This window comes from Vipera berus (assembly GCF_964194415.1).
Source record: "Vipera berus genome assembly, chromosome: Z".
NCBI classification, from domain to species: domain Eukaryota; kingdom Metazoa; phylum Chordata; class Lepidosauria; order Squamata; family Viperidae; genus Vipera; species Vipera berus.
The window spans coordinates 18,785,010-18,812,537 of NC_138205.1; the positions used below are offsets into that span (position 1 = coordinate 18,785,010).

Below are 27,528 nucleotides of genomic sequence, written 5' to 3' on the forward strand. Positions count from 1 at the left end.
AGGCTACAAAAGGGCTGGCATAGTAAATGCATTCAATAGGGTTTTGTAAATCAAATAATGGACAGTTTCTATTGCAACAGCCAAGCCATTCTTTAAGAATAATCAGAGAATATTGTAGTAGGGGTATGTTCCTACTATTTCTCTTAGGATTACACATCACCTTAAAGTATCTGGTAAGCAGTCAACTAAAATATGGGAGTGCAGTGATTTGCTTAACATAATAATGTTCTCTTAATAAAACAAAATATCGGTTGAGCTCATTTTATACAGTATATGTATATATATATATATATATATATATATATATATATATATATATATATATATATATATATATATATATATATATATATATATATATATATATATATATATATATATATATATATATATATATATATATATGTCAAATGTTAACTATTTAGATTACCTTGCTAGGCCCCAAACATGGGGCAAATCTTTATTTCCTGTTTTCAGCCTATCTTGAAGGCCATCGAACAGGCTGTAGTCACACCGGACAGTTCATATATTTGTGTAAATTACTAACAAAGTCTCCCTTAATTCTTTGTTAGTAATTTACACACACACACACACACACACACACACACACACACACACACATATATATATGTAAATTATTCAAATTGCTAATAAAGAATTTAAGGGAGGCTGAAATGATCATTTTGAACTTCTTATGTTCTCATCAGTCAGTCATAAGAAGTTCGAAATGATCATTTCAGCCTCCCTTAAATTCTTTATTAGCAATTTGAATAATTTACACAAATAATAAGCTGTCATAAGTTGTGACTATATCCTGTGGATAGCCTTGAGTTAGGCCAAACAGGAAAGAAAGAGTTAATTAGCAAGGCATATTCAAATGACTTGACAAATATTTAACACATATATACAGTATATATATATATAGGTCTTGGCGTATTCGGGAAAAGACCTGAATACGCCAAGACCTACGTGTGTGTGTGTGTGTGTATATATACATACACACACACACACACACACACACACACACACACACTCATGGTTAACTTGTCTTATGTTTTATTAAACTAACCCAATTACCATTTTCATATAGCACAATGAACCTTAAAAATTAGAATTCTAGCCGGGGCCCTGCTGCATTGAACAACTAATTAGCCAATTACTCCTTTGCCTATTATGTTGTGCTATGCCTGCATGCTGGAAGAAAGATTATTATATTGTTTATACAGCTTATCATACTGCTAACTGCTGAGGGGTTTAGGAAAAAAACATTAACTTAAATCAAAATCTGAAATATTAAAAACGATCTAAAGCAACCATTTAAAACAATTGAAATTAGCCAATAAAAACCAACCATTTAAAAAGCCTGCTTAAAAACAGGCGGTTTCAGGATATTTAATTGGGAGCCCCATCTCTGCAGGGTAAGCATATCAAACAACTAGGGCAGCTATAAAGAGGGTTGGACCCTATCTGGTTCATCAAGTAAGGATCTGGCAACCATAGGCAAATCTCAGATTCTCTCAAGTCTTAAAACAGTTTGGAAGTTCTGTAGGTCTTTGAAGATAATAAAGTAGCACTTTATGTTTCACTCAGAACAAATTGGCAGCTATGCACTGCTGTAACATAGTTTTTTAGAGCTCTTCCAGGACCAAAGTAGTCACTGAGTTCTAATGGAAAATTGAATCACACCAAGAATATACCAGTGGAATGTTAACTTCACCTTGGTGCTTTAATAATATACAGGTGGTCCTCAACTTACAACAGTTTGTTTAGTGACCGCTCAAAGTTACAATGGCACTGAAAAAAGTGACTTATGACCTTTTTTCATGCTTATGAGTGATGCAACATCCCCATGGTCACGTGATCAAAATTCAAACGTGTGGAAACTGGCATGGACTTATTACAGTTACCGTGTCTTGTAGGGTGATGTGATCAGCTTTTGTGACATTCTGACAATGGGGAAGCCAGATTCACTTAATAACCATGTGACTAATTTAACAGCTGCAGTGATTCACATTACAAGATATGAAGGTTGTAAATTGGGGCAAAATTCACCTAACAAATATCTCGTTCAACAATAGAAATTTGGGTTCAGTTGTAGGCATAAGTTGAGGACTACCTGTATATGAACAAGGCTAATTGGGGATGCTACAGTATGTGTGCTTGAATATTGTTGTTGTTGTTGTTGTTAGTTGCGAAGTCGTATCTGACCCATCGCAACCCCATGGACAACGTTCCTCCAGGCCTTCCTGTCCTCTACCATCTTCTGGAGTCCATTTAAGCTCACGCCTACTGCTTCAGTGACTCCATCCAGCCACCTCATTCTCTGTCGTCCCCTCCTTCTATTGCCCTCAATCTTTCCCAGCATTAGGCTCTTCTCCAGTGAGTCCTTCCTTCTCATTAGGTGGCCAAAGTATTTGAGTTTTAGCTTCAGGATCTGGCCTTCTAAAGAGCAGTCAGGGTTGATCTCCTCTAGGAGTGACCGGTTTGATCGCCTTGCAGTCCAAGGGACTCGCAGGAGTCTTCTCCAGCACCATAGTTCAAAGGCCTCGATTCTTTGCTGCTCAGCCTTTCTTATGGGTCAACTTTCACTGCCATACATTGCAACTGGGAAGACCATAGCCTTGACTATATGCACTTTTGTTGGCAGGGTGATGTCTCTGCTTTTTTTGAATATTGTACACTAGGTCACACATGTACACACATGACTCTTAACTTAGTTAATTTACCTTACAATTTGACATCAGATGATCAAATTCTCTGATTATAACTGGTAGAAATGTTTTGTTGGCAACCCAACTATTTTTGCTAGTGTCTCATGCTATTGTTTTAAACAAACCATACTGTTCCAAGTAATCTGCTTGCTTTCTTTTCCTTTTTTCTTCTCTATTGGCATATGTGCAAATAAGTGGAAGAAAGGAAGGAAGAAATAGTAGAAGCTGTATCAGGTTCCAGAAGATAGAAGTGGCCATTAACTTCAACTCAGCCATCCTTAATCAAGCAAGAGAGTCCAAGATAAGGTAGGTTACATCACACTATTTTGTGTGGTTAAGGTTATATCACACTGTCATGTGGTTAAGATATTTCATGTTTACCACATTTGCTTTAGTCTCGGCTTAAATCAATGTACTGGCTGGGTTGCCATGATGCACTAATGACATTTTAACAAAACACAACAGTTGTGTTCATGTAGCATGCTAGGCCCCAAAGAAACCACATAATGTAACAGCATGTGATGACCTGGTTCACACAACATGTTCAGACCACATATGCTTCCCTAAAACATGCTGAACCATCAGTAGCTCAGTCCCACTTTAGAATAGTCTAGGGGTCTCCAAACCTGGCAACTTTAAGACTTGTGGACTTGGACTCCAGAATTCCTCAGCCAGCCATGGCATTCTGGGAGTTGAAGTCCGCAAGTCTTAAAGTTGCTAAGTGTGGAGAACCCTGGCCTAGTGCATTGTGATGCATGGATTGAACCAGTATATCTTTAAATCACAGAATTTAGTATGCCATGCAAATGCATCCAATATATTGCTCACAAGTCTAAGCAAACTATTTTTCCCCGTTGCCTTATAGAATATCGTGTCTGCTTGTCAGTGTCCCAGGATTCAGTCAGCTTATTCAGTCTCTCCTAACCAGTGCTTTTTTTGCAAAAGAAAAAGGTGCCGGAACTCACACATGTCATACAACCCGCCTTGCCTACCCTACAAGGTTCCATCCAAAAAAGGTGTTGGAACTCCGTTCTGAGCGTTCTATGACAAAAAAAGACCTGCTCCTAACACTGGAATCTATAAAGATTGTAAGAGAAATGAACAGGTAGCCAAATGGAGCCCTACTCTTTAACCTGGTAAACCCCAGACGCTGTGAATGCAACTTCCAGTGCCCCATCACACAAACCAGCTGCCTATGAAGGTTGAATACAGGGAGTCCTCAACTTATGACCACAATGGAGCCCACAATTTCTGTTGCTAAGCGAAATATTGGTTAAATGATTTTTACCCCACTTCATGACTTTCCTTGCCCCAGTTGTTAACTGAATCGCTACAGTTGTTGAGTTAGTAATATGCTTATTAAGTGAATTTGGCATCCCCATTGACTTTGCTTGTCAGACTGTCGCAAAAGGTGATCGCATGACCCCAGGACACTGCAACCATCATAAAGATGAGTCAGTTGCCAAGCATCCGAATTTTTATCAAGTGATCATGGGATGCTGCAAACAGCCATAAGTGTGAAAAACAGTCGTAAGTCATTTTTTTTCAGTGCCGTTAGAACAGTCACTAAAAAAACCTGTTGTAAGTTGAGGACTATCTGTATTGAAGAATGAATAGTGTAGCTGAATACATTTGGGGGAATCAGTCTGGGAAAATAACACTTTATGGCCTTCCGTGTTCATTAGATCTTCTGCTCCTGCTTAGATACACCCAATGTCATATAGATAACCCGTTTATTAAATTAGGATTGTACAGCTAAGCTACTGACTTGGCAGCAGCAAATTCCATTTGAAAAGAAGAAGAAGAAAAACAAGGATATGAATAGTTTTAGGATTAAATATTTAGCTGATATTTCTAGACACCTACCCACTCAGTTCTACCGGCAGAAGTGTCCTAACCTAACCTCACTTCTGAACTGATGAGAACCTCAAGCTTCTTCTCCTGTTCAACACAATCAGATTCTGAAATAAACTCGGGGTGGGGGGAACGCAACTTCAACAGCTTCAAACACACATGGGCATCTTAATGCTAGAAATGAAAAGCAGCTGTGGAAAAGTCTTAGTTTGAATAGAGGAATATGAAGGAGTCTCTTCATCTCTTTCTTCTTCACTTTTCTAGCCCTGTTATTTCTTTTTTTCTACAGCATTAGGGGGGGGAAACAGCTGCTGGGATAGAAATTGTGTTTGGAAAAAGAACTAAAGAGAGGAGAAATATTCAAAGATTAGGATTACCGGTACTTAAAAAACCTCTAACTCCATGGTTTTTCAGTTTCAGGGCTGTTCACATTTTTTTTTTAAAAAAAAACACCACTTGGGATAAGAATTCCTCTCTTCTCCCATCAAATGTTTGGCTTGTGACACTCTGTCGTAATTTTTGCGTTAGTCCTTGATAATCAAATTTTTCCAGCATGCAATTTCCGAAAGGCTAAGGAAGCATCCCTTTTAGGAACACCCACAACTCTAAGCTAAGATTTTTTTACGACCATGATTTGTTGCTCAAGTCACAATTGACAGAGTCACAGATAACACCCCACCGTTTAAGTGTGGTTTATAAACTGCAAGCAAAATAGTATGTGGATCACAAACCATTGAAAACTCTGGAGAGAGAGACAAGACAGACAGACAGACAGACAGACACAGAGGCCAGCAAGGAGGAAGGTATGAAGGCTGGCCAGTAGACAGACTCCTCTCTCTTTTTAATGTTGTGATTTCAACTGCCATGATGAAAAGAGTGGCCAAAATTCTTCCCTTTGCCCATCTCTTACAGAATTTAGGACCTGTCTTGTTACCAGGCTGCCCGGAATAAGTATCTTCGGCTTACCAGGCCTTGAACCGGGACCACAGGCTTCCATTCATAAGAATGACTAGCAAACAGCCTTCCTGGTAAGATGAAGGTAACAAAGTGCGATTAGCATAAACAGGGCAGACTGTATGTAAAAGGCCTGGTCCATAAGGCTAAAGCCGGCTCTTAGGACACCCATAGCAACCTCTTTTGTTCTCCGCTCCATGGGTCGATCCTGCCTCCATTGTCAAGGCTCTTTACTGTGGGAAGGAGTTGGAAGGATTGTGTGATGGGCAGAATGTCTTTCAGCAGTCCGTCCCCATCCACCCTTAGCCTACCCCAACTGGGACCAAGGAAATAGACAGAGGCACCATTGTTCCAGCCATGAATGGACCGAGCCTCCACATGAATGGCTGCCTTATTTTTATGGTTGCTGGGCTTGTTCCCAAAGCGGCTGGGAATGGACCCCAATACGACCCTTGTCAAATCAGGACAGGGATGGGGTGTTGAGGAGGGAAGGGGGGGGAGGACAGAAGCTAGACTTTTTTCTATTTTAAAAAAATGGGGGTGGGGGTTAAACCCCCCACCCCGTTTTCCCTGCAGAGATGGAGTGGAGGAGAATTGAAGGAAAAGATGGTATATTTGGTGATGGAATTGGGGTTTAGTTCAGTTTCTCTCTCTCTCTCTGTGTGTGTGTGTGTGTGTGTGTGTGTGTGTGTGTGTGTGTCTGTCTGTCTGTCTGTCTCTCTCTCTCTCTCTCTCTCTCACACACACACACACACACACACACACACATATACACCTCTCTGACTTGCTGGGGGAGAGAAGGAGACTGCTTGTCAAGTTTTTCTGCTGGACCAATTTGGGCCAAATGTTTGAGGGAAGCATTGTGGTATCACACAATCGTTCTCAGCCTGTACCCTCCCAACTATGCAGGGTTCTGCCTCCCGCAGCTCGTTGGCTGTTACAGGATGTAATGTCCCACTCTTTTAAAGAGTCCCAGATCGGGGAAAACTCATATAATAGCCCAAAGGATGTTCTGAACAAAAGTTGCTCCCTCCAAACCAAAGATGTCTTCCATCCCCTGCCCATTTAGTTTGGTTGTCTTACACATTGCCAAGGTTTCCAAAACATTGCAAAAGGAAAAGGAGGAAGAGGGTGGCAATGAACGATCTGAAAAACGTTGGTTCAAGGATGCTCGGTGGTTTCAGCCGTATGCATTATTGCCTCTTGCTGAATCGTCAAGGTCTAATTAGTTTTGGATCATTTTTTTCTTTATGTGGACACCCAGAGTCACAATGGTGCAATGGGCAGCCAAATAAATCAAATGCAGAAATATGTACGTACATGTACACAATTGATAGCTTGTCTGTGTTACCAAATGCTGTGAGAATTCCAAAGATTTTAGGCACCTTTTGTTGATTTCTGTTATCTGTATAAAAACTGTCCACCTTTTTAAACATTTCCCTTGTGGTAAAGGTGAAGGTAAAGGTTCCCCCGCACATGCGTGCTAGTCATTTCCAACTCTAGGGGCCGGTGCTCATCTCCGTTTCAAAGCCGAAGAGCCAGCGCTTGTCCGAGGACGTCTCCGTGGTCATGTGGCCGGCATGACTAGATGCCAAAGGCGCACGGAACGCTGTTACCTTCTCACCGTACTGGTCCCTATTTTTCTACTTGCATTTTTACGTGCTTTCGAACTGCTAGGTTGGCAGAAGCTGGGACGAGTAACAGGCGCTCACTCTGCTACGCGGCACTCGGGATTCAACCCACCAAACTGCCGACCTTCTGATCAACAAGCTCAGCGTCCTAACCCACAGAGCCACCGCGTCCCTTGTAGTACCGCCTCTCAACCTTTTGACTTTTACAATTATGCTGGAAGTATAATTTGCAGAATTTCTAACATAGGGATTTCTAATAGATCTGTTGGGAAGGTTGACATGTTAGGAAACAACAACAATTACAGTCAACAAGGAATCGAGACTCCCAGGTTCTTTGACACATGCAAACGTTCCTTTTTTGATGGTTGTGGGAAAAAGAGTGGCTTCATAAAATACAGGTTAGGAAGGAACTGCTAGGGGTGAGGATTCTATAGCAGGATTCACACGTTCCAATTTATTGAATAAACTACAGTTGGCTTTCACATAATGCACCTAACCAAATTCAGACAAATCAGATGCGGTTCAGCGCTGCATGCGACTCAATTAAAAAGTTCCTAAGAGCAGGCTTATACCTGGCAGAGGGAAGGCAAACGCTGTAGTACCCTCCACTGCCTGACATTCAAGCCTGAATTTTGCCTGTCATGAGCAGATTTACTCCATTTTATTTGGCTGTACCAGAGTCAGGCCCTGTTACAGGCAAGTCCTTGATTTACAACCACAATTTGGACTTGCGGTTGCAAATCAAGGACAATTTGAATTGCCGTTACTAAGCAAGGCAGTTATTAAATGAGCCACATCTGATTTTATGACCTTTTTGTCACAGTTGATAAGCCAAGCATTGCCGTTGTTAAGTGACTCATGCAGTTGTTAAGTGAATCCGGCTTTCCCCATCGGCTTTGCTTGTTGGAAGCTGGCTGGGAAGGTTGCAAGTGGCAATCACATGACTCTGGGACGCTGCCTTCGTCATAAATCCAGGCTGGTTGCCACACACTTGAATTTACATCACATGACTGTGGGGATGCTGCAACAGTCATAAATGTGAGAACTGGTTGTAATTCACCTTTCTTCAGCGCCATTGCATTCTGAAACCGCCACTAAATGAATCTTTGTAAGTCAAGGACTATCTGTATTACATAGTCTTTCTAGCACTGCACTTCCTCGTCTCATATCTCTGTGTTGGAGAGATGATCAGGATATGCTTTACTATTGCTTATTTTGCTGATTTCAGCATCCTCTGGAAGCCTGAAGGAGTGGGGGAATGGAAGAATCTTGGCTTCTACTCCCAAAGCATATACATATATTAGAAGCTGGCTATAAAGCAACACCATGCTGCTTCCCTTCGGCCCGCTAATGTCTGTTCGGTGAATGTGTTTTGCATTGTTACTATTTTGTAGTAAGTACAACACGATCCTTTTGGAGCTTAAACATTCTGTTAAGACATCCGTCAGCTTCTCAAAAGCAAAGCTGTTACGACCCCTTTGCTAGCACACTCTGCTTGGGCAAACTCTGCACAACAAGCTGCCGAGGGAATGAATGACAAGAGTGATTGATGGCAAGGAGAAACTTTTAAGCAGTCTTCCTTTGTGTGAGAACAAACAAAGTGTTAAAACAGGAATTGTAACAGATCCCCCCACTCCCAAGGACAGGCCCTTCCTTTCAGCTTCATTCATCAGGGTGCAGTTCAGTCATCCGTTTGGATCGCTGGCCATTTTGTGTGTGTGGGGGGGAGGGCGTACACGTTTCATTCTTTAAAAGGGGATGCATTTACAGGTATCGTCATTCACTCCAAGCGTTCACTGATTTGCTTTAGAGCACGGTGGGTTTATAAAGACGCTGCTATCTGTGGCAAGCTATGACAGAGGAAAAATGACAGGGGCAGAAAGAGGTTGTGAACACAAGTCCTGTCTTTGGGATTTTCCATCCCAGGGTCTGGCCCAGATGTGTAAGTTTCGCAGCATGATGCATGTTTAATCTCCTGTCTCTCCCGGTCCCACCTGAGGACATCCAGATCTGCAGAGTCGCAAAGGTGTACAGGGATTGTAGGAAAGAAAAACTACAGCTCAGCCGGATAACTGAGATCAAGTGCAGCAAGAAAACAACAAGTGCTGTTCGTTTGCTGTTCTGTAGTATACTATTCCAGGGATGTCATGTCTGTCCCTGAACTACTTGTTGCAGATCTACAACCTCTAGCAATATGGCAGTCTCCTCCTTTTTACCTTTCCAGCTCTGAAGAGCAGATTTTTGATGCAGAAATGATGGAATCCTGATGAGGATTTCAAACCTTTGCTTTACGGCACAGCACAGCACAGCACAGTGCTCTGTGTGTGTGTGTGTTTGTGTCTGTGTGTGTCTGTGTGTGTCTGTGTGTAGGAGAGGGGGAGACAGAGGGAGAAAAGCTGAAGGGGGGCAGTGGTGAAATTGGGGACTGGTTTGCAGAGAGTGCAAGACCTGGAATAACAAGTACACAAAGGGGTCCTGGTGAGGATATGATGGAATAGAGAGAACGGGACACAATTCCTTATTCTGAATGGAACAAGAGGCTCATTGTGGCTTCATTTCAGGGGAAAAAAAGGGGTGTGTGTGTGGACATGATGGGAGATGAATGAGAGATGGGAGAGAACCACCAGAGGCTTGAAAGAAACAGAGAAACCAATAATATTCTAGACAGTAAATGTCTGGAGAGGGAGGGGGGGGAATATTGAGGAACTGGGCTTTGTAGCTTTTCTCTTAGAGAGGGCATTGCAGAATTCCCACGAAAGCCAACTTTGACTGTGACCTAGCTGCCAGTTGATACGTACACCTTGCATTTGATTGGTTTCTTCTAGCCTGCACTGCTAAATTAACTGGGAATTTAATCTTACCTTATTGACTGAACCAAGGTGATTGAACCATTGCTTTAGAAGCTCCCTCCCACACCCCCACATCTCGTTATGCATGACTGGCTGGTAAAGGATGCCAGAATCCAAGAAGCTGAGCTTGGCTGAGTGTGGTAGATTTATGCATGCGTTGGGGAGCGTTGTCTTGTGTGTGACCCTTATTTGTGAAATCGTTACCTTGGCCAAGGATTAGTGTGTCCTTCCTTCATCTAAAGTCAAGACTCCTTTTTCAGTTGAGCTCAGCTGCGGCTGACTTCACGGCTGTTCCCACCTAGCTGTCTTCGGCAGCAGCATGGAAATGGTGTCACTGCCTTTTTCCAACGAGCCTTTTCCATTTTCCAGCCTAGACCAAAGCCCTGGGATTCTCTGGAGAATTCCCATTCAAATACTAACTCGATCTGAGCCCAGACAAAATTGATCAGGTGCTGCCAGCTGGCCAATCCCGTCATCTATTACTCGCCAATGTTTTGGACCGTAGCTTCCATTTTCTTTGATCGTTGTCCTTAGTGACTATCTGGGACTCAGAGATCTTAAAAATTAGGTAATTTTGGACGGAGAAATGGCATCTGTGATGGCTCTTGAAGTCCAGGTAGTTCTCGGCTTACAACCATTCGTTTAGTGACTGTCTGAAATTACAGTGCCTAAATTCATGCCCTTTGGATGTGTTGGGAATACACCTCCCAGAATTCCCTGGCCAATATGCCTTTGCTTGTGCTGTTTAAGAATCATGGGAAGTGCAATCCTGAAACATCTGGAGGCCGTTAGTTTGGAGAAGGTTGTTTGAGACACAGGAAAAGGGGCATAAGGCCTTTCTATCCAATTAAGGCAAGATGGCTGTCTAATAGGTGGAACCAGGCTCCGACGCCCTAAGACTGAAAGTGAAAGTATGCTGGAGAGAGCAAGGATATGTAGCCACCAGGTGGGATCTTACCAACTCTTCAAGCCACTTGATCCAGAATCTAAGGCAGTGATGGTGAACCTTTTAGAGACCGAGTGCCCAAACCGCAACCCAAAACCCACTTATGTATCATCGGGTGCTGGGTGGGCGTAGCCCATTGGGTTGGCGTGGCTGCGGTGGTAACGGCAGACTGGGTAGGACTAAAAAGTTCAATCAATCAATTCCAACTTTGCAAGATCTTTTTTTCCCGTGAGAAGTTGAAATTGATTGATTGAACTTTTTTTTTCTTTTGCACATGGCAACGGAGGCCTAAAGCGAAAAGGTTTTATAAAACCTAGCTGAAGGCCTAGGACTGGGGTGACGCCGCGTGTGCCCACAGAGAGGGCTCGGCATGCCACCTGTGGCAAGAGTGACATAGGTTCGCCACCACGGGTCTAAGGACTGCAATATCGGTAGTCCCCGCCTTAGAACAGGGGTGTCACGTCATGTGATGTGTCACGACGTATCGTGATTTTTTTCCTCTTGCCGAAGCTGGGATGGGTGTGGCTTCTGCATGACTTATCCGGCCCGTGGGTCGGCAGTTTGACACCCCTGCCTTGGGACCACAACTGAGCCCCAAATTTCCATTGCCAAACAAGACAGTTGTTAAGTGAGTTTTGCCCCATTTAATGACCTTTCTTGCCATTGTTGTCAAGTGAATCACTGCAGTTCTTAAGTTAGTAACCTGGTTGTTAAACAAATCTGGCTTCTCCATTGACTTTGCTTGTCAGAAGGTCGCAGAAGGGGATCACATGACCCCGGGACACTGCAACCATCATAAATACATGCCAGTTGCTAAGCGTCTGAATTTTCATCATGTGACCACGGGGATGCTGCCACGGTCATAAGTGTGTAAAACTGTCATGTCACTTTTTTCGGTGCCATTGTGATTTCAAATGGTCACTAAACGAATGGTTGTAAACCGAGGACTACCTATATATCTCTTTGCATCTGTCAGAAATTATTTTAAGGCAGATTCAACCTGGACATTACGAACTTATCTTGAGGATTAAACCAGCTGGTTTTTCCTGATACCGAACCTGTTTAAAACCCCCATTTCATAGAAAATGGCATTTGCAGCCTAAAAAATGACAGCTAGGGTGGAACGGAGTCTTTCTTTACCAGCAGATGATAACTGCAGCCACGCAGCTCCAGGTGACACAGCAGACCCGTTGTGTCTTGGTCTCCTCCTCATCTTCATTACTGCAGCAGCAAAAGCGGATCAGGTAGACGCAAATGAGAACTAGACTGATGGCAAAGCACAAACCCGAGACGCTGGCCAGAAACAGAAGTGCCTAAAGAATGAACAGAGATTTTTTTAAAAATAAAAATAAGTAGCCAGAAGCTTTCAGCCCAGAGGTTAGGGTAAAGAAAATACAGGTAGTCCTCGACTTACGACCGCAATTGAGCCCAAACATTTCTGTCGCTAAGTTGAGACCTTTGTTAAGTGAATTTTGCCCTGTTTTACGACCTTTCTTGCCACGGGTGTTAACCAAATCACTGTGTTTGTTACGTTTGTTCAGTGAATCTGAATTCCCCTTTGACTTTGCTTGCCAGGTCGCAAAAGTGACCCCGGGACACTGCCACCATCATAAATAGGAGTCAGTTGACAAGTCTTTGAATTTTGATCATGTGACCATTGGGGATGCTGCAGCAGTCGTAAGTGTGAAAAACGGTCATAAGTCACTTTTCCCAGTGCCGTTGTAATTCGAACGGCCACCAAATGAACTGTTGTAAAGTTGTACATTGTACATCCGTGTTCTCCTTAGCAGCAAGAACTCTACATCTCTCTTTTCTTTCTCTGCCAGGTTTCTAGTTTGTGATGAATAAGGAAATAGGTGTGAAAGCATGTATGTCAGAATCCATTTATATAATATTCATAAATGGAATGTTTCAAACATTATTCCATGGATTCTGCCATCTCCCGAAGAGAAGAGAATAGATGTGTATTGAACCGGTATTAGGCATTTCAAAGGAAAGGAGAAGCCTTTTGAACTGGGGAAACAAAAGGGGGGGCTAGCATCTGGCTTGTGTCATGGAAGAGAGCAATAAAAATGAAGGGTCCTAAGTTCCTTTTTCCCACGAGAGGGATGATACGAGATAAAGGATGGGGGACTGACCAAATGGGGTTAAGGGGGGTTAAACCGGGAACTCTTTATAAGGGTTTACTTCGTGGAATAATATTAAGTCCTGTCTCGTTTCCTACAACCAAGCATGTCATAGTAAAGATTCTTTTTGGAATAGATTTGACTCCAAGAATTTTGTCTTCCTAAGACGTGGTTTGGGGTGGGTCCTAACAATGTAGATAAGATCCATTTCTAAGACCGCTTTTTCGTTATAGCTTTTTTTTTTGAGATTTCTCCTCATTGCCAAAAAAATAATTGAATGACTTTAGAAGACACTGTCAGACACTGGTGAGGAAACAGCAGTCAAGTGCTTGTAGGTCAAAGTGGCCCAGTGTTGCTGTTCAAAAGTTATTGTGTAGCTTCTCCGTTTTTCCCTCCTTAGTTTTTTTTTGATAGGGTCAAAAATAAAAGATTGGGTAAGCCAGGGGTCCCCAACCTGTGGGCCGTGGCCTGGTACTGGTCCGTGGCCTGTTGGCCACCAGGCTGCGGGAATGCCTGGTCAGTGCGTGCACATGTGCTGCCGCGTGAGTGCTAGCGGCCCCATTTGCACGTGCATGGGGGTTCTTGTGCTGCCGCCAGCATCACACAAGCACTAGCGCCCCTTTTGCGCATGCCTGCGGGCGGCCCGCTTGCGTGCAGGCTTCGGCGCCACCACCAGTGCCGCCGTGGGTACGTGTGGGCCGCTTGCGCATATGCGCAGGCGGTAGTGCCACTGCTGTGCGTGCACACATTTTGTGCATGCGCACATACATTTCCCTGCTCTGCCCTTTCCCTCCGGTCCACCAAACCAGAAAGGTTGGGTTGCTCTGGGGTAAGCAGTGAGAAAACATGGCTAGCTTTGAAAGGGAGACAACATTCCTCCCCCCCACCCCGGTCCCCAAAAAAAAACATTCTGGAAAGTTGGGCAAACGAATGTACCACTGGAAGCAGAAGGAGAAAGCTGTGGGCAGCTTTCAAAGCATTTGTCTGAGCCTGGACAAAATGCAGCTGCTTTAATGTTTCAAAAAAGAGAAGCTTTTGTGCTTTCTGAAGCGTCTCTTCCAAAGGGTTTACACACAGATCTATTGTAGGATGAAAGTTTTATCTGGGAACACTGTTGCAAACCTGGTGCCCTGCTAAGGTGGCTTCCGTCAACAGGTCTCCTTTGCACATATTCATTAGCCCTTCCTATCTCTTACTTCGTTCCCTCCATGAACCTGTTTGGACCCGCATGTTCCTCTTTTTGATACAGAATAGAGAAGTGTGTGTGTGTGTGTGTGTGTGTGTGTGTGTGTGTTGGGGGGGGAGGACCCCAGAGGCTAATTCATATTCTGAAATGCTTTTGCCGTGCTTCTAGTATTTCTAAGTTACAATCCAGAGAAATGAAGCGGAAGGTCACTTTGCATTTATACAGGTAGTCCTCAACTTACAAAGTTTGTTTAGTGACCATCCCAAGTTACAGCGGCACTGAAAAAAGTGACTTATGACTGTTTTCCACACTTACCGCCGTTGCAGCATCCCCGTGGTCACATGATCAAAATTTGGACGCTTGGCCACTGGCTCCTATTGATGAGGGTTGCAGGGTCCCGGGGTCACGTGATCCTGTTTTGTGACATTCTGACAAGCCAAGCCAACGGGGAAGCCAGAATCACTTACCAACCACGTACTAACTTACTGCAGAGATTTGGTTAACAACTGTGGCAAGAAAGGTCGTAAAATCAAGCAAAACTCACTTAACAACTGTCTCGCTTAGCAACGGAAATTTGGGGCTCAGTTGAGATTGTAAGTTGAAGACAACCTGTACTGCGGTTAAGGATGTTATTGCTTATTTAAATCGGACTCTATAGTACACTTACTTTGTTCACATTGTCTAGTTTTGGTTTCAAAATGAAAGATAACTTATAAAAATACATACTGAGGCCTGAGCCCCAATCTTTCAAAAAGCACAAAAGATTCCTTAGGAATATTTGACAAAATACGTTCAAAAACATGGCTTCCTGCAGATCTTCATTGTTTCATGGATTTTGGAGAAGTTAACGAGCAATCCAGTCATTACTGTTTAGCTTAAAAAACATTCAATCTACTGTGAACCATTGGTTACAACAACAACAACAACAACAACAACAACAACAACAACAACAACAACAACAACAATAACAATAATAATAATAATAATAATAATAATAATAATAATAATAATAATAATAATAATAATAATAATAATAATAATAATAATAATAATCCTTCAATCCTACCTCTATGGAGTCCTTGGTGCTCTCTGAGTTTGGTGGTTTTGTTGCAGACATTTCATTACCAAACTAGGTTACATGATCAGTGCTAAGGATGTCAGCTCAGAGAGCACCAAGGGCCCCACAGTTCAACCCTGAACTACAAATATTCTCTTCTATCAATCCAGCCTCCATTTTCTTTCCCTTTCCCTAAAAGTGACTGGTGTGCGCCACATCCATGAATGTGATGTCCTTTGGCCGTTTTCCTGCCCTGGGAGATACCCGTGCCTTCTTTTATAGTTAAAAGCTTTTGGAATTTATTCCTGTGTGATCTTCTATCCGGTTAGGACCACTGGGAAGCCCCTGTAGCCTGCCAGATGTTATGCTGAAGTCTTCTGGCCAGCAGCCCTACTGGTAGGATCAGGATAAGGAATGCCAGAAACTGGAGTTCAGCAAAACTGAAGGGCCACAGGGCCCCCCCCCCACATACACATTATAAAAGGATACAATAGAATAATAGTACTAATAAGAACAAGAGAATTCATCTAAAGCTTCAGTCTCATTTCCACTTAACTTGACAATGAGCCAAATAAAACAGAATTAGGATTCCTTTGGGGTAAATGCACACTGTGTCCTTGCTTTATAGTTGAACTCAGAATTTGAGCGTTTAGAAACACAACGGCTTGAATATTTTAAAGTAGCACAAAATACAAACAGTCCTGCATTGTTTAGATCTTAACCCTGGCTGTACAGACTTACCCAGATACCAAAAGCCACCCTATCTTTAGGGGTTCTGGGCTGGTTTACAACTTCTGTGCCCATGTCCTCCAATCCTTGACGTCTGGAGAAGGTGGTTAACAAACCTACGGACCACATACAGGTGGTCCTCGGCTTACAACAGTTCACTTAGTGACCAAAGTTACAATGGCACAGAAAACAGTGTCTAATGACCATTTTTCACACTTACATCCATTGCACCATCCCCATGGTCACATGATCCCAATTCAGACAGCTTGGCAACTGACTCATCTTTATGACGGTTGCAGTGTCCTGGAGGTCATGTGATCACCTTTTGTGTTCTTCTGGCAAGCAGAGTCAAAGGGGAACCCAGAGATTCACCTAAGAACCCTGTTCACCGCCCTGAGTCCTCCGGGAGAAGGGCGGTATATAAATTTAATAAATAAATAAATAAAAATAAATAAACCACGGCACTAACTTGACAACTGCAGTCATTCGCTTAACAACTATGGCAAAACCCCGGGGGGTGGGAGTGGGGCAAAATTCACTTAATAAATAAGTCACTTAGCAATAAATTTGGGTCTGAATTGTGGTCATAGAGTTGAGGACTATCTGTAAATATTGATTTCCCCCCCCCCCATATTTTTCTTCCTGCTCCTTTCCCATCCAGAATTATTTGACGGTTTTTCCCGCTGATGCCCAGATTCAGAATACAGCAGGTTGCAAGCGCCATCCTGATGACTGAGATGCCTAAGGTGTAGATCTGGGCATGAGCAAGAGTATTTATTTGCTTCATGCGCCCTCTCTCTTTACCTCTCCCTCTGACAGACAGATTACAGGCAATCTGACAAATTTGCCTGGGCTGAGACTCTACAATCTGTGCATACAGCAGCTGGCGCAGGCAGGGAGTAGCTGGTGGTAAAATCTGTTCCTAGCCTTTCAAGCCTGGAAACATTTTCAGTCACAAGAACTCGTCTAATATCTCTGCTCACTGAGGCTCCTGCAGTCATCCATTTTCGCCCAGAACTGATCCATTGCTTCACAGAAAAGTATTTACCAACTTCCCTTCCTGCAGATTTTATTCATCCCATGTGCACTAGCCTTGGCCTACCTGCTAACGTTTGATACCCCTATTCACAGACCCAGAGATGCCATCTCAAACACACGCTGGGCACTGACTGATCGTTCCTCTTCTCGCTCTAAAATCTTCAATTCTTTGCCAACACATCTGACAGCCAAATTAGACCGAGTGCACCAACCTTAGCACTTAACACGGGGCGAAGAGGTTTATATTCTATAGCACAAAAATGACCATAAAAATAGCAGAGGTTAGATTATTACTAATGAGAACCCAGATCCAAAAACAAATGCACTAATTCTTACCAGTGTGGCTCAATCAACTAGAGCAGAGCTGGAAGGGACCTTGGAGGTCTTCTAGTCCAACCCCTTGCCCAAGCAGGAGACCATGTGTCATTTCAGACAAGTGGGTGTTCAGACTTCTCTTAAAAACCTCCAGTGACGAAGCACCCACAGCTTCTGAAGGCAAGCTTGTTCCACTGGTTAATTGTTCTCACTGTTAGGAAGTTTCTCCTTAATTCCAAGTTGCTTTGCCCCTTGGTTAGTTTCCATCCATTGTTTCTTGTCTTGTCTTCTGGTGCTTTGGAAAATAAATTGAGCTTCTCTTCTCCATGGCAGCCCCTTGTGGGTGTTATGATCCTGCTAGTAATGGTGTGGCTCCAGAATTAGTAGTGATTAAAAGAACTGTTTTCCTTAGCGTGGTGCTTTACATATATGTAGGATTTCAACATATCTAGTGTATAAAGGGCCTGAGATCCTATATATCTGGAGGGCAAGAGGATGGGGAGGATCTGTTTTTGGGTAATATCTCTACTGTAATGTTGTGTCCGTGTCCAGGGGTAGGCAACCTTGGCTCTTTTATGACTCGTGGACTTCAACTCCCAGAATTCCTGAGCCAGCATGGCTCAACTTGGAAACCTCTCCCTTTCCCCTCAGCATGGCTGGCTCAGGAATTCTGGGAGTTGAAGTCCACAAGTCATAAAAGAGCCAAGGTTGCCTACCCCTGGGCGTTTCTTGTGTTCTTATGAAGTGATCTTTTAGAGGTGGAGCAATATAGACATGACTGATTAGGGAATTCTGGGAGTTGAGGTCCACATATTTTCCAATGTTGAGAAATACTGGTCTACATTGCTCCACCTCTAAAAGAGTGCCTCATAAGAACACAAGAAAATCCTTGCTGGATCGAAACATATCTTTTCTTTTTCTTTTTGTCTGACAGAAAAAATGGTTCACAAGCAGGACATGAGGCATAGGACTGTCTTCTAGTGTTCTCCAGCAACTGGAATTCAGAAGCTGCTTTTGCTACTGGATCTAATATGTAGCCATCATGCTTAATAGCTTCTGGCAGCATTATCCTCCATGAATTTGTTAACAAGTACCTGCCCATCACTTAAGATTTTCCTTGGAAGGCCTTCTCTGGAAACTTTAATAAAGAAGAGTCTTCTGATAAAGTGGAATGCCACAAACACTTACATTATAATACATTTGTTAGCTCTGAAGAAATCACCAGATATTTGATTGCTTATGCTGCAACGTTTGGGAGAAACAGTTCTCTTTCTGGAACCTCTGCTAAAGCATGTTCGCCTTTTAAAAAATATTTTAAGTGCCATATGCTTTCAGTGCTTCCAAGTATTTGTTTATTTGTCAAATTTTATTCCATTGAACGTAACCCTATAATATACCAGGATATGGTAGGACTATGATATTTGGGTGGCAAACCTTGGATATCCTTTAGATGGCAGCAAAGAGATGCTAAACCAGTAATATTTGCTGCCATTTTATGGTCATCTGGATATCTGGAGATATCACAGTTCTAAATAGGAACGGAATAGGAAAACAAGTTTTTTAGAGGACAGCTAGGTTAAAATGGAGGGGAATGAGTGACTCTTGAGAAGAAGAGATCAAGGTTCAACGGGTCCAGGATTCACCTGTATGGGTTGTTTGTAATACCAAGGGGTCCTGAAAAATCATAAATATTGGGCAAAGACATCCTGTGAATGTGTAGAATGCTTTTACCTCAGCATGGGGCAGTTAGAAACAGCTTCCTTCTATCTGGCGCTGGGAAGAAGGGCATCCAGTGCAGTCTTGGAGATAAGCTTGAATTCAGGGCTAAGATGTTTGGAGTAGGTTGCTCCCGAAAGGAATCTGTGGGTTCTCTCCCTATCATTTGTGTCTCATCCATCTCTCCTGCACACACATATCATCAGCAAATTGGATCAGCTGCAGCTGTGAGTCTTGGCCTGACCTACATATCAGAACGAGCAGGCTCAATTCCTTGCTAGCTGTAGTAAGGGAAATGACTCCCACAAATGTCCTCCTCCTCACTCACAGACCGTGATGGCGGTGTGCAATTCCGGAATTACTCACAACTTTCCCCTGGCAGCTGAGCAAGAGAAGTTTCCCATGTCCCTGGCTTCAACTCTCTGTGCCCTTTCTGCTGTCACACGCAATATTTATTTTTTCCTAGCCCTGAAAAATCACATTTCCTCTGCTGGTAGAGACTTCTTTTCTTATGAGAGATGAATTTCACATAGCCTATGAAGACGTTTGGTAGGAAGATGAACCAACTGTGGGAATTATAAATGTCTACGGAGACTCTCAGTCATCCAAGTCATGGTTGTCCCAAAGGTGCTGTTTCAAAAGGCAACTGGACTTTCTTTGCTTTTTCCTTGAACACATTTCACTTCTCATCCAAGAAGCTTCATCGGTTCTGGCAGAATGGTGGTGGTGGTGGTGGGGCTGGAAGGATTAGTTCGGTCAGGATGGGGGTAGAATGGAAGGATTGTACTTCTTTGCAGTTATCTGGTTGTTAGCACTCTCTCTGAGAGCTGTTGAGACCACTTGCGGGGGTTTATCTGTGCCCACAGGGTCACCTGAATCAGAGTGCAAATGGATGTAGAATCTTCTTGGAACTGCTAAAAGGACTGCGGTAGACAGGAGATAGGGGGTGTCTTATCTCTCCCCCTCTGTGAGAGGGGTTGTTCAATTTTAACCTAAATCCGGGGTGCCCAGCCGCCAAGATGTGGCCCACTACTGGGCTGTGAGCTGTTAGGAACTGGGCCACAGAAGCGGCAGGTGAGCACGCACACACGCATCCCCACTTGCACAAGCAGTGGGCGAGTGCCTGCATGCATGTGGAATGCTTGCCAGCAGCTTGGGCGGAACCATCCCCTCTCCCCCTCCTCGCCGGTCCACAAAGCTGGAAAGATTAGGGAACTCCGACCTAGATGGCCTCTTTTACCCTTTTTTCAAACCAATGGTCCTCTCTATCCAGAATGTGGACTTTGAATAATACACTTTGAACAGCATTATACTTTGCTTCTTCAAAGAATGAGAAGAAAGCACCGGGGTACCTCCCGTTTTGATTCTTTTAGACATAAAGGAAGGCATGATCTGTATTTTGGGGGAAGGGAAAACACAGGTAGGAAACTGAAAATGCCTCATTCAAATCGGAAAGGAAAACCAAAACTTCCCCGTGCCTTAAAACACAGAGGTATCTTAAGGCAGGGGTCCCCAACCCCCGGTCCGTGGACCGGTACTGGGCCGCGACATGCCAGCAACCGGGCCGCAGAAAGAAGCAAAGCCCCATCTGTGGGATGCAGGAGCACACAAAACCACACACCCTCCGGTCCAAGGAAAAACTTCTCTCCACGGAACTGGTCCCTGGTGTCCAAAAGGTTGGGGACCTCTGTCTTAAGGTACCTTGCATGGCAAAGAAAGGTTTTACTTATCACAGGAAGCTACAATATAATTTGTTCCATTCCTATGTTGTGATTTGTGGCTTACTATTTTGTTCAAGTGCAGTTACTCCAGTTAGAATCCTTAATTTATGGCTTAGTGTGCTACGGGAACTCAGCCAACTCTGATCTAATTATATATACTCGGTTTACTGTGTGAAACCAGCCATAAAGTTGGTTTGTTTTTTACTTGGCTCACTATATACAAATTTGTAAAGTGGGTTGGAGGAAGCTATATTGATATCAGAACAACTAAGGACTATGTTAAGTTGCCTCAGGGATGGGGTGGGGTGAGATTAAGGCACTATCCTGGTAGAAAAAAAAGAAAAGAGTTGCTAAGGAGTGTTTGTGGCAGGGTAGGCAAGGCAAAAGCCCCGAGCCAAAGAAAAATAAACCAAATTATGCTCCCCATACTATTTCCACCGTCTGCCATTCCCATCCTAGCTAACTGTATGATTCCTCTGATATAAAGCTAGTTGATTTCATTTGATTGTCTTAAAAAGCATAGCCAAAAGTCACATCTTCCAATCCTAATTTCTCTGATAGTTGGAACCTGCTTTTGTTGTCAATGGAGTGACAATGATGCACTCTCCATTTTACACAGGTGTTGTGTAAAGACAATGGAGCAAGTTAGATTCAAGGAGAAAAGATTCTTTGGGACATGCAGAGATGTTCTGTATGATTCCTCTATATCAGGGGTGTTAAACTGCCAGCCCACAGGCCAGACACGTCACGAGGAAACCGCACCCAACGCATGGCCGGCAATGGGGGAAAATTTCGGATACGTCATGTGACATCACGTGACGGCACGAGTTTGACATGTCTGCTCTATATGATGATGCCTATATGTTTTCCTAGGGTCATCCCTCCACCCTTCGCAACTTTGGCCCAATCCATGTTTGGTTTGGTTCAAGGATTGCTGAAATGTGCTAAGTGAGCATTCCCGTGTACTTTGAACCACTCCTATCTCTTCAAGTCCCTCAAGGGTTGGACTAGAAGACCTCCAAAGTCTCTTCCAACTTTGTTATTCAGATGCTTTAAGCATCCATTTCGTCCTTCAAAGGATCTGTACTCCCTTCCAAAATGAGCAGTGACCCCACCACCACTTTTGAAGTAAGTTTGGCTCTTAACCTGTCTCCCAGTGTCAATAAGGTAGTCCTTTATTTATTTATTTATTTTTGGGACTTATATGCCGCCCTATCTCCCGAAGGACTCAGGGCAGCTAACTACAATAATCCTTGGTTCAAAGGATGAGAGAATGGGTATCCTTTTTGGGTGACAGTTCCACGCTACAGAACTCTAGCGAGGAGACATCTTTGTGCTGCCACCACGTGGCTGTTCTTGGGAAATTACCAATATGCTAATTGGGTCTGCCAGTACCTTCCCCCTTTGTGATGTATTTCCTATCCTGCTCATGATGCTGTACTAGGATCCACCCCTTCTGGGTTGGACTTCCTCCTTCTCCTTGCTCCCTTGTGTTCCATCCTCCATTGTAACATCTGAACACAAGCCATGTGGACAGTAATCCTGTTACTGTCTTTTGACCTTAAAGCTCCGGCCAGATTCACCTGACCACACCTTCTCTGCTGTAACCACCTTCTACATGCAAAATAAAGGTATTTCAGATGAACCAGGTGCTTTATGAGTTCACTGTCTGGAAAGGGCCGTTAAATGTGACTAAATTCGCTTAAACAGACCAATAAGTGTCTTAACAAGGAATTATATTCGCAATACAACTGCCTGTCCCAGAACAGTCAAAAGACAGTTATTAATTTTTACTGCCTGCAATCCATTGTGTATGCATGTTATCTGCAAAGCTTAAGTGAAAAATCAGTGATCAATTTTACTGGCTGCATTGTGTGTGTTGTCTACAAGTAAGAAGTCAAGGATAACAATTATTCTTACTGGCTGCATGTGTTTACCTCAATCAAGTTTAAAGTCCAGTTAGAAATGTGTTTTAATTTCTAAAATCTGCAATTTAAAGTCTGTAACGTTTTTACAATCAAGTTTAAACAGTCAGGAAATGCAATCTGAATTCCTTCTCTTTGCATCCTTCATGTGCATGTTCTAGTCCAACCCCTTGCTCAAGCAGGAGACCCTGTATCATTTCAGACAAGTGGCTGTCCAGTTTTTTCTTAAAAACCTCCAGTGGATGAAGCACCCACAACTTCTGAAAACAAGCTGTTCCACTGGTTAATTATTGTCACTGTTAGGAAGCTTCTCCTTAATCCCAGGTTGCTTCTCTCCTTGGTTAGTTTCCATCCATTGTTTCTTGTCTTGCCTTCTGATGCTTTGGAAAATAAATTGACCCCCTCTTCTTTCTGGCAGCCCCTCAAACACTGGAATACTGCTATTATGTTCCCCCTAGTCCCTCTTTTCTCTAGACCCGTGGTGGTGAACCTATGGCACGGGTGCCACAGGTGGCACGCAGAACCCTCTCTGTGGGCACCCACACCATCGGCCCAGTCCTAGGCCTTCAGCTGGGTTTTATAAAACCTTTTCGCTTTAGGCCTCCACCGCTGTGTGGAAAAGAAAAAAAAAAGGTTCAATCAATCAATCAATTTCAACTTCTCGCGGGAAAAAAAAGATCTCGCAAAGTTGGAATTGATTGAACTTTTTAGTTCCACCCAGTCTGCCGTTACCACCGCAGCCACGCCCACCCAGCACCCGACGATACATAAGTGGGTTTTGGGTTGCAGTTTGGGCACTCGGTCTCTAAAAGGTCCGCCATCACAGTTCTAAACTGATCATTCCCAAATCCTACAACCGTTCTTCATATGTTTTTGTCTCCAGGCCTTTAATCATCTTAGTTGCTCTTCTCTGCACTTTTTCCAAAGTCTCAACATCTTTTTGTAATGTGGTGACCAAAACTGGATGCAGTATTCCAGGTGTTGCCTTACTAAGGTTTTATAAAGCAGTACTAATATTTCACGTGATTTTGTAAAACTGTTGTAAAACCTAGTTATATGACTACGGGATACTGTAAATGACCATCAATCCTGGCTCATTGCTAAGTGCTTGACATGCAGTCCTGTGACTGGAGGAGGCAGCCATCAGAATTTCGGAACTGGATCATAAGTGTGCCCAAGGAGGTCCATCATAAGCAGCTAATGGTCATTAAGCAGCTAATCATAAACTGAGGACTAGCCTTGTCTGTTTCTAGCATTCTAACTGACTCCAACCAGCGTGATTTCTGAACTGTGATCTGCAGCTTAGCATTCTGATCAATTGTGGTTTAAGTAAACCATGGATTAGTGCAATAGATGAATACAGGCAAAGAGACACTCAACTGCATTATGGGAAATATAAATATACATAAACATAAAAGGTCTCACTGAGGCAACCTTTTAAATTGTCCACAATGCCGTTGAACGAGACCGTGTTGCAGACAACCTGGGCACTGCACAGATTTAATTGGCTAGACAAGAACTGCATCAAAGAGGGGGGTAGAGGGAGCAGATGGGCATTTAGATCTCCCTGCTGCCCACCGAGTAGTAGCCAGGACTCCGGCAGCTCCCCTGCAACAGGGCTTAGAAGTGGGAGATTGAAAGATAATTTGGCCATTGCTTACTGGAGCCACAATGAGGTATTAATTAAAGTTCTAAGAAGTCCGCGCAAATGAACCATACCATAGACAGAAGGTGTAAAGAGAGCTGTGAAGAAGTGCCAGGTAAAAAGCTACAGCTAGGATATTTTAAAGAGCTGTTTTAAAAAAAATAAAGAAAAAAGGCTTGTGGCACAGAAGAACAAAAGGACTTTTGTTTAGATGTCTCCAAAAAAGAAGGTTAGAACAAGACATCCCACATTTTACGTGCTCGGAAATCTCAATTTTTTTAAAACTGAATTACCCATCACTGAGTTGAAAATGTTTACATAGCCTGCACATTTCATATCTACTTCAAATACAGGTAGTCCTCGACTTATAACTATTCATTTAGCGCAGGGGTGTCAAACTCAATTTCATTGAGGGCCGCATCAGCATTGCAGTTGCCCTCAGGGGGCCTGGTGGGTGTGGCCTGGGTGGGCATGGCCTACTGGGTGAGCGTGGCTAGAGTGCGTGTGGCCTACTGGGTGGGCGTGGCCAGCTCTACATCGTTTGCATCATGGGGGCCTGGGCAGGAGTGGGACAGATCTGAGGGTCTCTGGCGGAAGGAGGGTCTCTGGGCCAGGGCCAAGGCAGTGGGGGTCGTTCCCTCACTGTTTCCAGGATGGCTTCGCGGGCCACATGAAACCACTTTGCGGGCCGGATCTGGCCCCCGGGCCTTGTGTTTGACATGTCTGGTTTAGCGACTGTTCGAAGTTACACCAGCCCTGCAAAAAAGTGACCTATGAGCAATCCTCACATTTATAACTCTCAGCAACCCTACCTTTGGGTGCTTGGCAACAAGCATGTATTTATGGCGGCTGCAACATCTCAAGGTCACGTCATCACCATTTACGACCTTCCCAGCCGGCTTCCAACAAAGTCAATGAAGGAAGTTGGATTTGCTTCGTGACTGCATGATTCACTTAACAAATGCAGCGGTTCACTTAGTAGCTAAAGCAAAGCTCATAAAATTTCATGTGACTCACTTAACGACCATAAAAAAATCAGGGGTGACTTACTTAACAACTGCCTTACTTAGCTAGGGAAATTCTGGTCCTAATTGGCGTTGTAAGTCAAGGACTATCTGTGTGCAATTTTGTGGTATCCATGGTGTTTTTTAAGCAATGAGAAAGTGAGAAAAAAACCAAACCAAAACGGATTCTCGGCGATTCTTAGTCATCCAAGTCATGATTGTCCTAAAGGTGCTTTTTCAGGAGGCAACTGGACTTTCTTCTTTTTCTTTGAAGACATTTTGCTTCTCATCAGTGGCCCTTTCTCAACAGAGGGGGAGGGATGCAACATCATCTATCTCCAGTCTACAACACGGTCTTTTCAGCAGTTCCAAGGAGGCTCTACACCAGGGGTCTTCAAACGTGGCCCTTTTATGACTTGTGGACTTCGACTCCCAGAATTCTGGGAGTCAAAGTCCACAAGTCACAAAAGGCCAAGTTTGAAGACCCCTGCTCTACACCCATTTGCACCACTTCAGGTGACCTTGAGGACATAGGTAAATCTCCAGGTGACCTCATCAACTCTCCAGAAGAATGCAAATGACCAGCTGTCTGTAAGGAGTATAAATCCTTCCCTTCCCCACCATCCAGTCAGAGCTGAAGAAGCTTCTTGGATGAGAAGCGAAACGACTTCAAAGAAAAACAAGGAAGTCCAGTTGCCTCCTGAAAAAGCACCTGTGGGAGAAATAGGATTCTAGTAGTTGGGCTTGGATGCTATGATGGAACTCAATACTGTACAGTATCTGTCTGGAAGGCTGAAATTCAGGTTATGATTCTAAAACTTAAGGTAATAAGTAGTAGTACTGAGAAAACAGCTCTTCCCTTATATTGTTACTACACAAATATTGTCGGTTTTTTCAACTCAATGTCCTCCAGTGATGTTAGATTATAATTACAGGTTGTTGTTGTTGTTGTTAGCTGCGAAGTCGTGTCCGACCCATCGCGACCCTATGGACAACATTCCTCCAGGCCTTCCTGTCTTCTACCATCTTCTGGAGTCCATTTAAGCTCACGCCTACTGCTTCAGTGACTCCATCCAGCCACCTCATTCTCTGTCGTCCCCTTCTTCTATTGCCCTCGATCTTTCCCAGCATTAGGCTCTTCTCCAGTGAGTCCTTCCTTCTCATTAGGTGGCCAAAGTATTTGAGTTTTAGCTTCAGGATCTGGCCTTCTAAAGAGCAGTCAGGATTGATCTCCTCTAGGACTGACCGGTTTGATCGCCTTGCAGTCCAAGGGACTCGCAGGAGTCTTCTCCAGCACCATAGTTCAAAGGCCTCAATTCTTTGGCGCTCAGCCTTTCTTATGGTCCAACTTTCACTGCCATACATTGCAACTGGGAAGACCATAGCCTTGACTATACGCACTTTTGTTGACAGGGTGATGTCTCTGCTTTTTAGTGTGCTGTCTAGATTTGCCATGGCTTTCCTCCCCAGGAGCAAGCGTCTTTTAATTTCTTGGCTACAGTCCCCATCTGCAGTGATCTTGGAGCCCAGGAAAACAAAATCTGTCACTACCTCCATTTCTTCCCCATCTATTTGCCAGGAATTGAGAGGGCCAGTTGCCATGATCTTGGTTTTCTTAATGTTAAGTTTCAACCCAAGTTTTGCACTCTCCTTCTTCACCCGCAACAAGAGGCTCTTTAGTTCTTCTTCACTTTCTGCCATTAGAGTGGTATCATCTGCGTATCTTAGGTTGTTGATATTTCTTCCGGCAATCTTAATTCCAACTTTTGATTCATCTAGCCCTGCCTTTCTCATGATGTGCTCTGCATATAAATTAAATAGGCAGGGCGACAGTATACAGCCTTGCCGGACTCCTTTCCCAATTTTGAACCAATCAGTGGTTCCGTGTCCAGTTCTCACTGTTGCTTCTTGACCCGCATATAGGTTTCTCAAGAGACAAATAAGATGGTCTGGTACTCCCATCTCTTTAAGAACTTGCCACAGTTTGTTATGATCCACACAATCAAAGGCTTTAGCATAGTCAATGAAGCAGAAGTAGATGTTTTTCTGGAACTCCCTAGCTTTCTCCATGATCCAGCGTATGTTGGCAATTTGATCTCTAGTTCCTCTGCCTCTTCGAAA

General features: G+C 43.5%; 1 protein-coding gene across 1 annotated transcript in view; it reads right to left on the minus strand.

Moving 5' to 3' along the window:
- LOC308677887 (protein tweety homolog 1-like) overlaps positions 1-27,528 on the minus strand; it is a gene marked incomplete at its 5' end in the record, with an annotated part of 91,724 nt that overhangs the window by 48,807 nt on the left and 15,389 nt on the right. Inside the window, one exon of the mRNA XM_081344582.1 lies at positions 12,086-12,258. Within this exon, the coding sequence (XP_081200708.1) occupies positions 12,086-12,258 (173 nt within the window). The remainder of the gene's footprint in view (positions 1-12,085; positions 12,259-27,528) is intronic.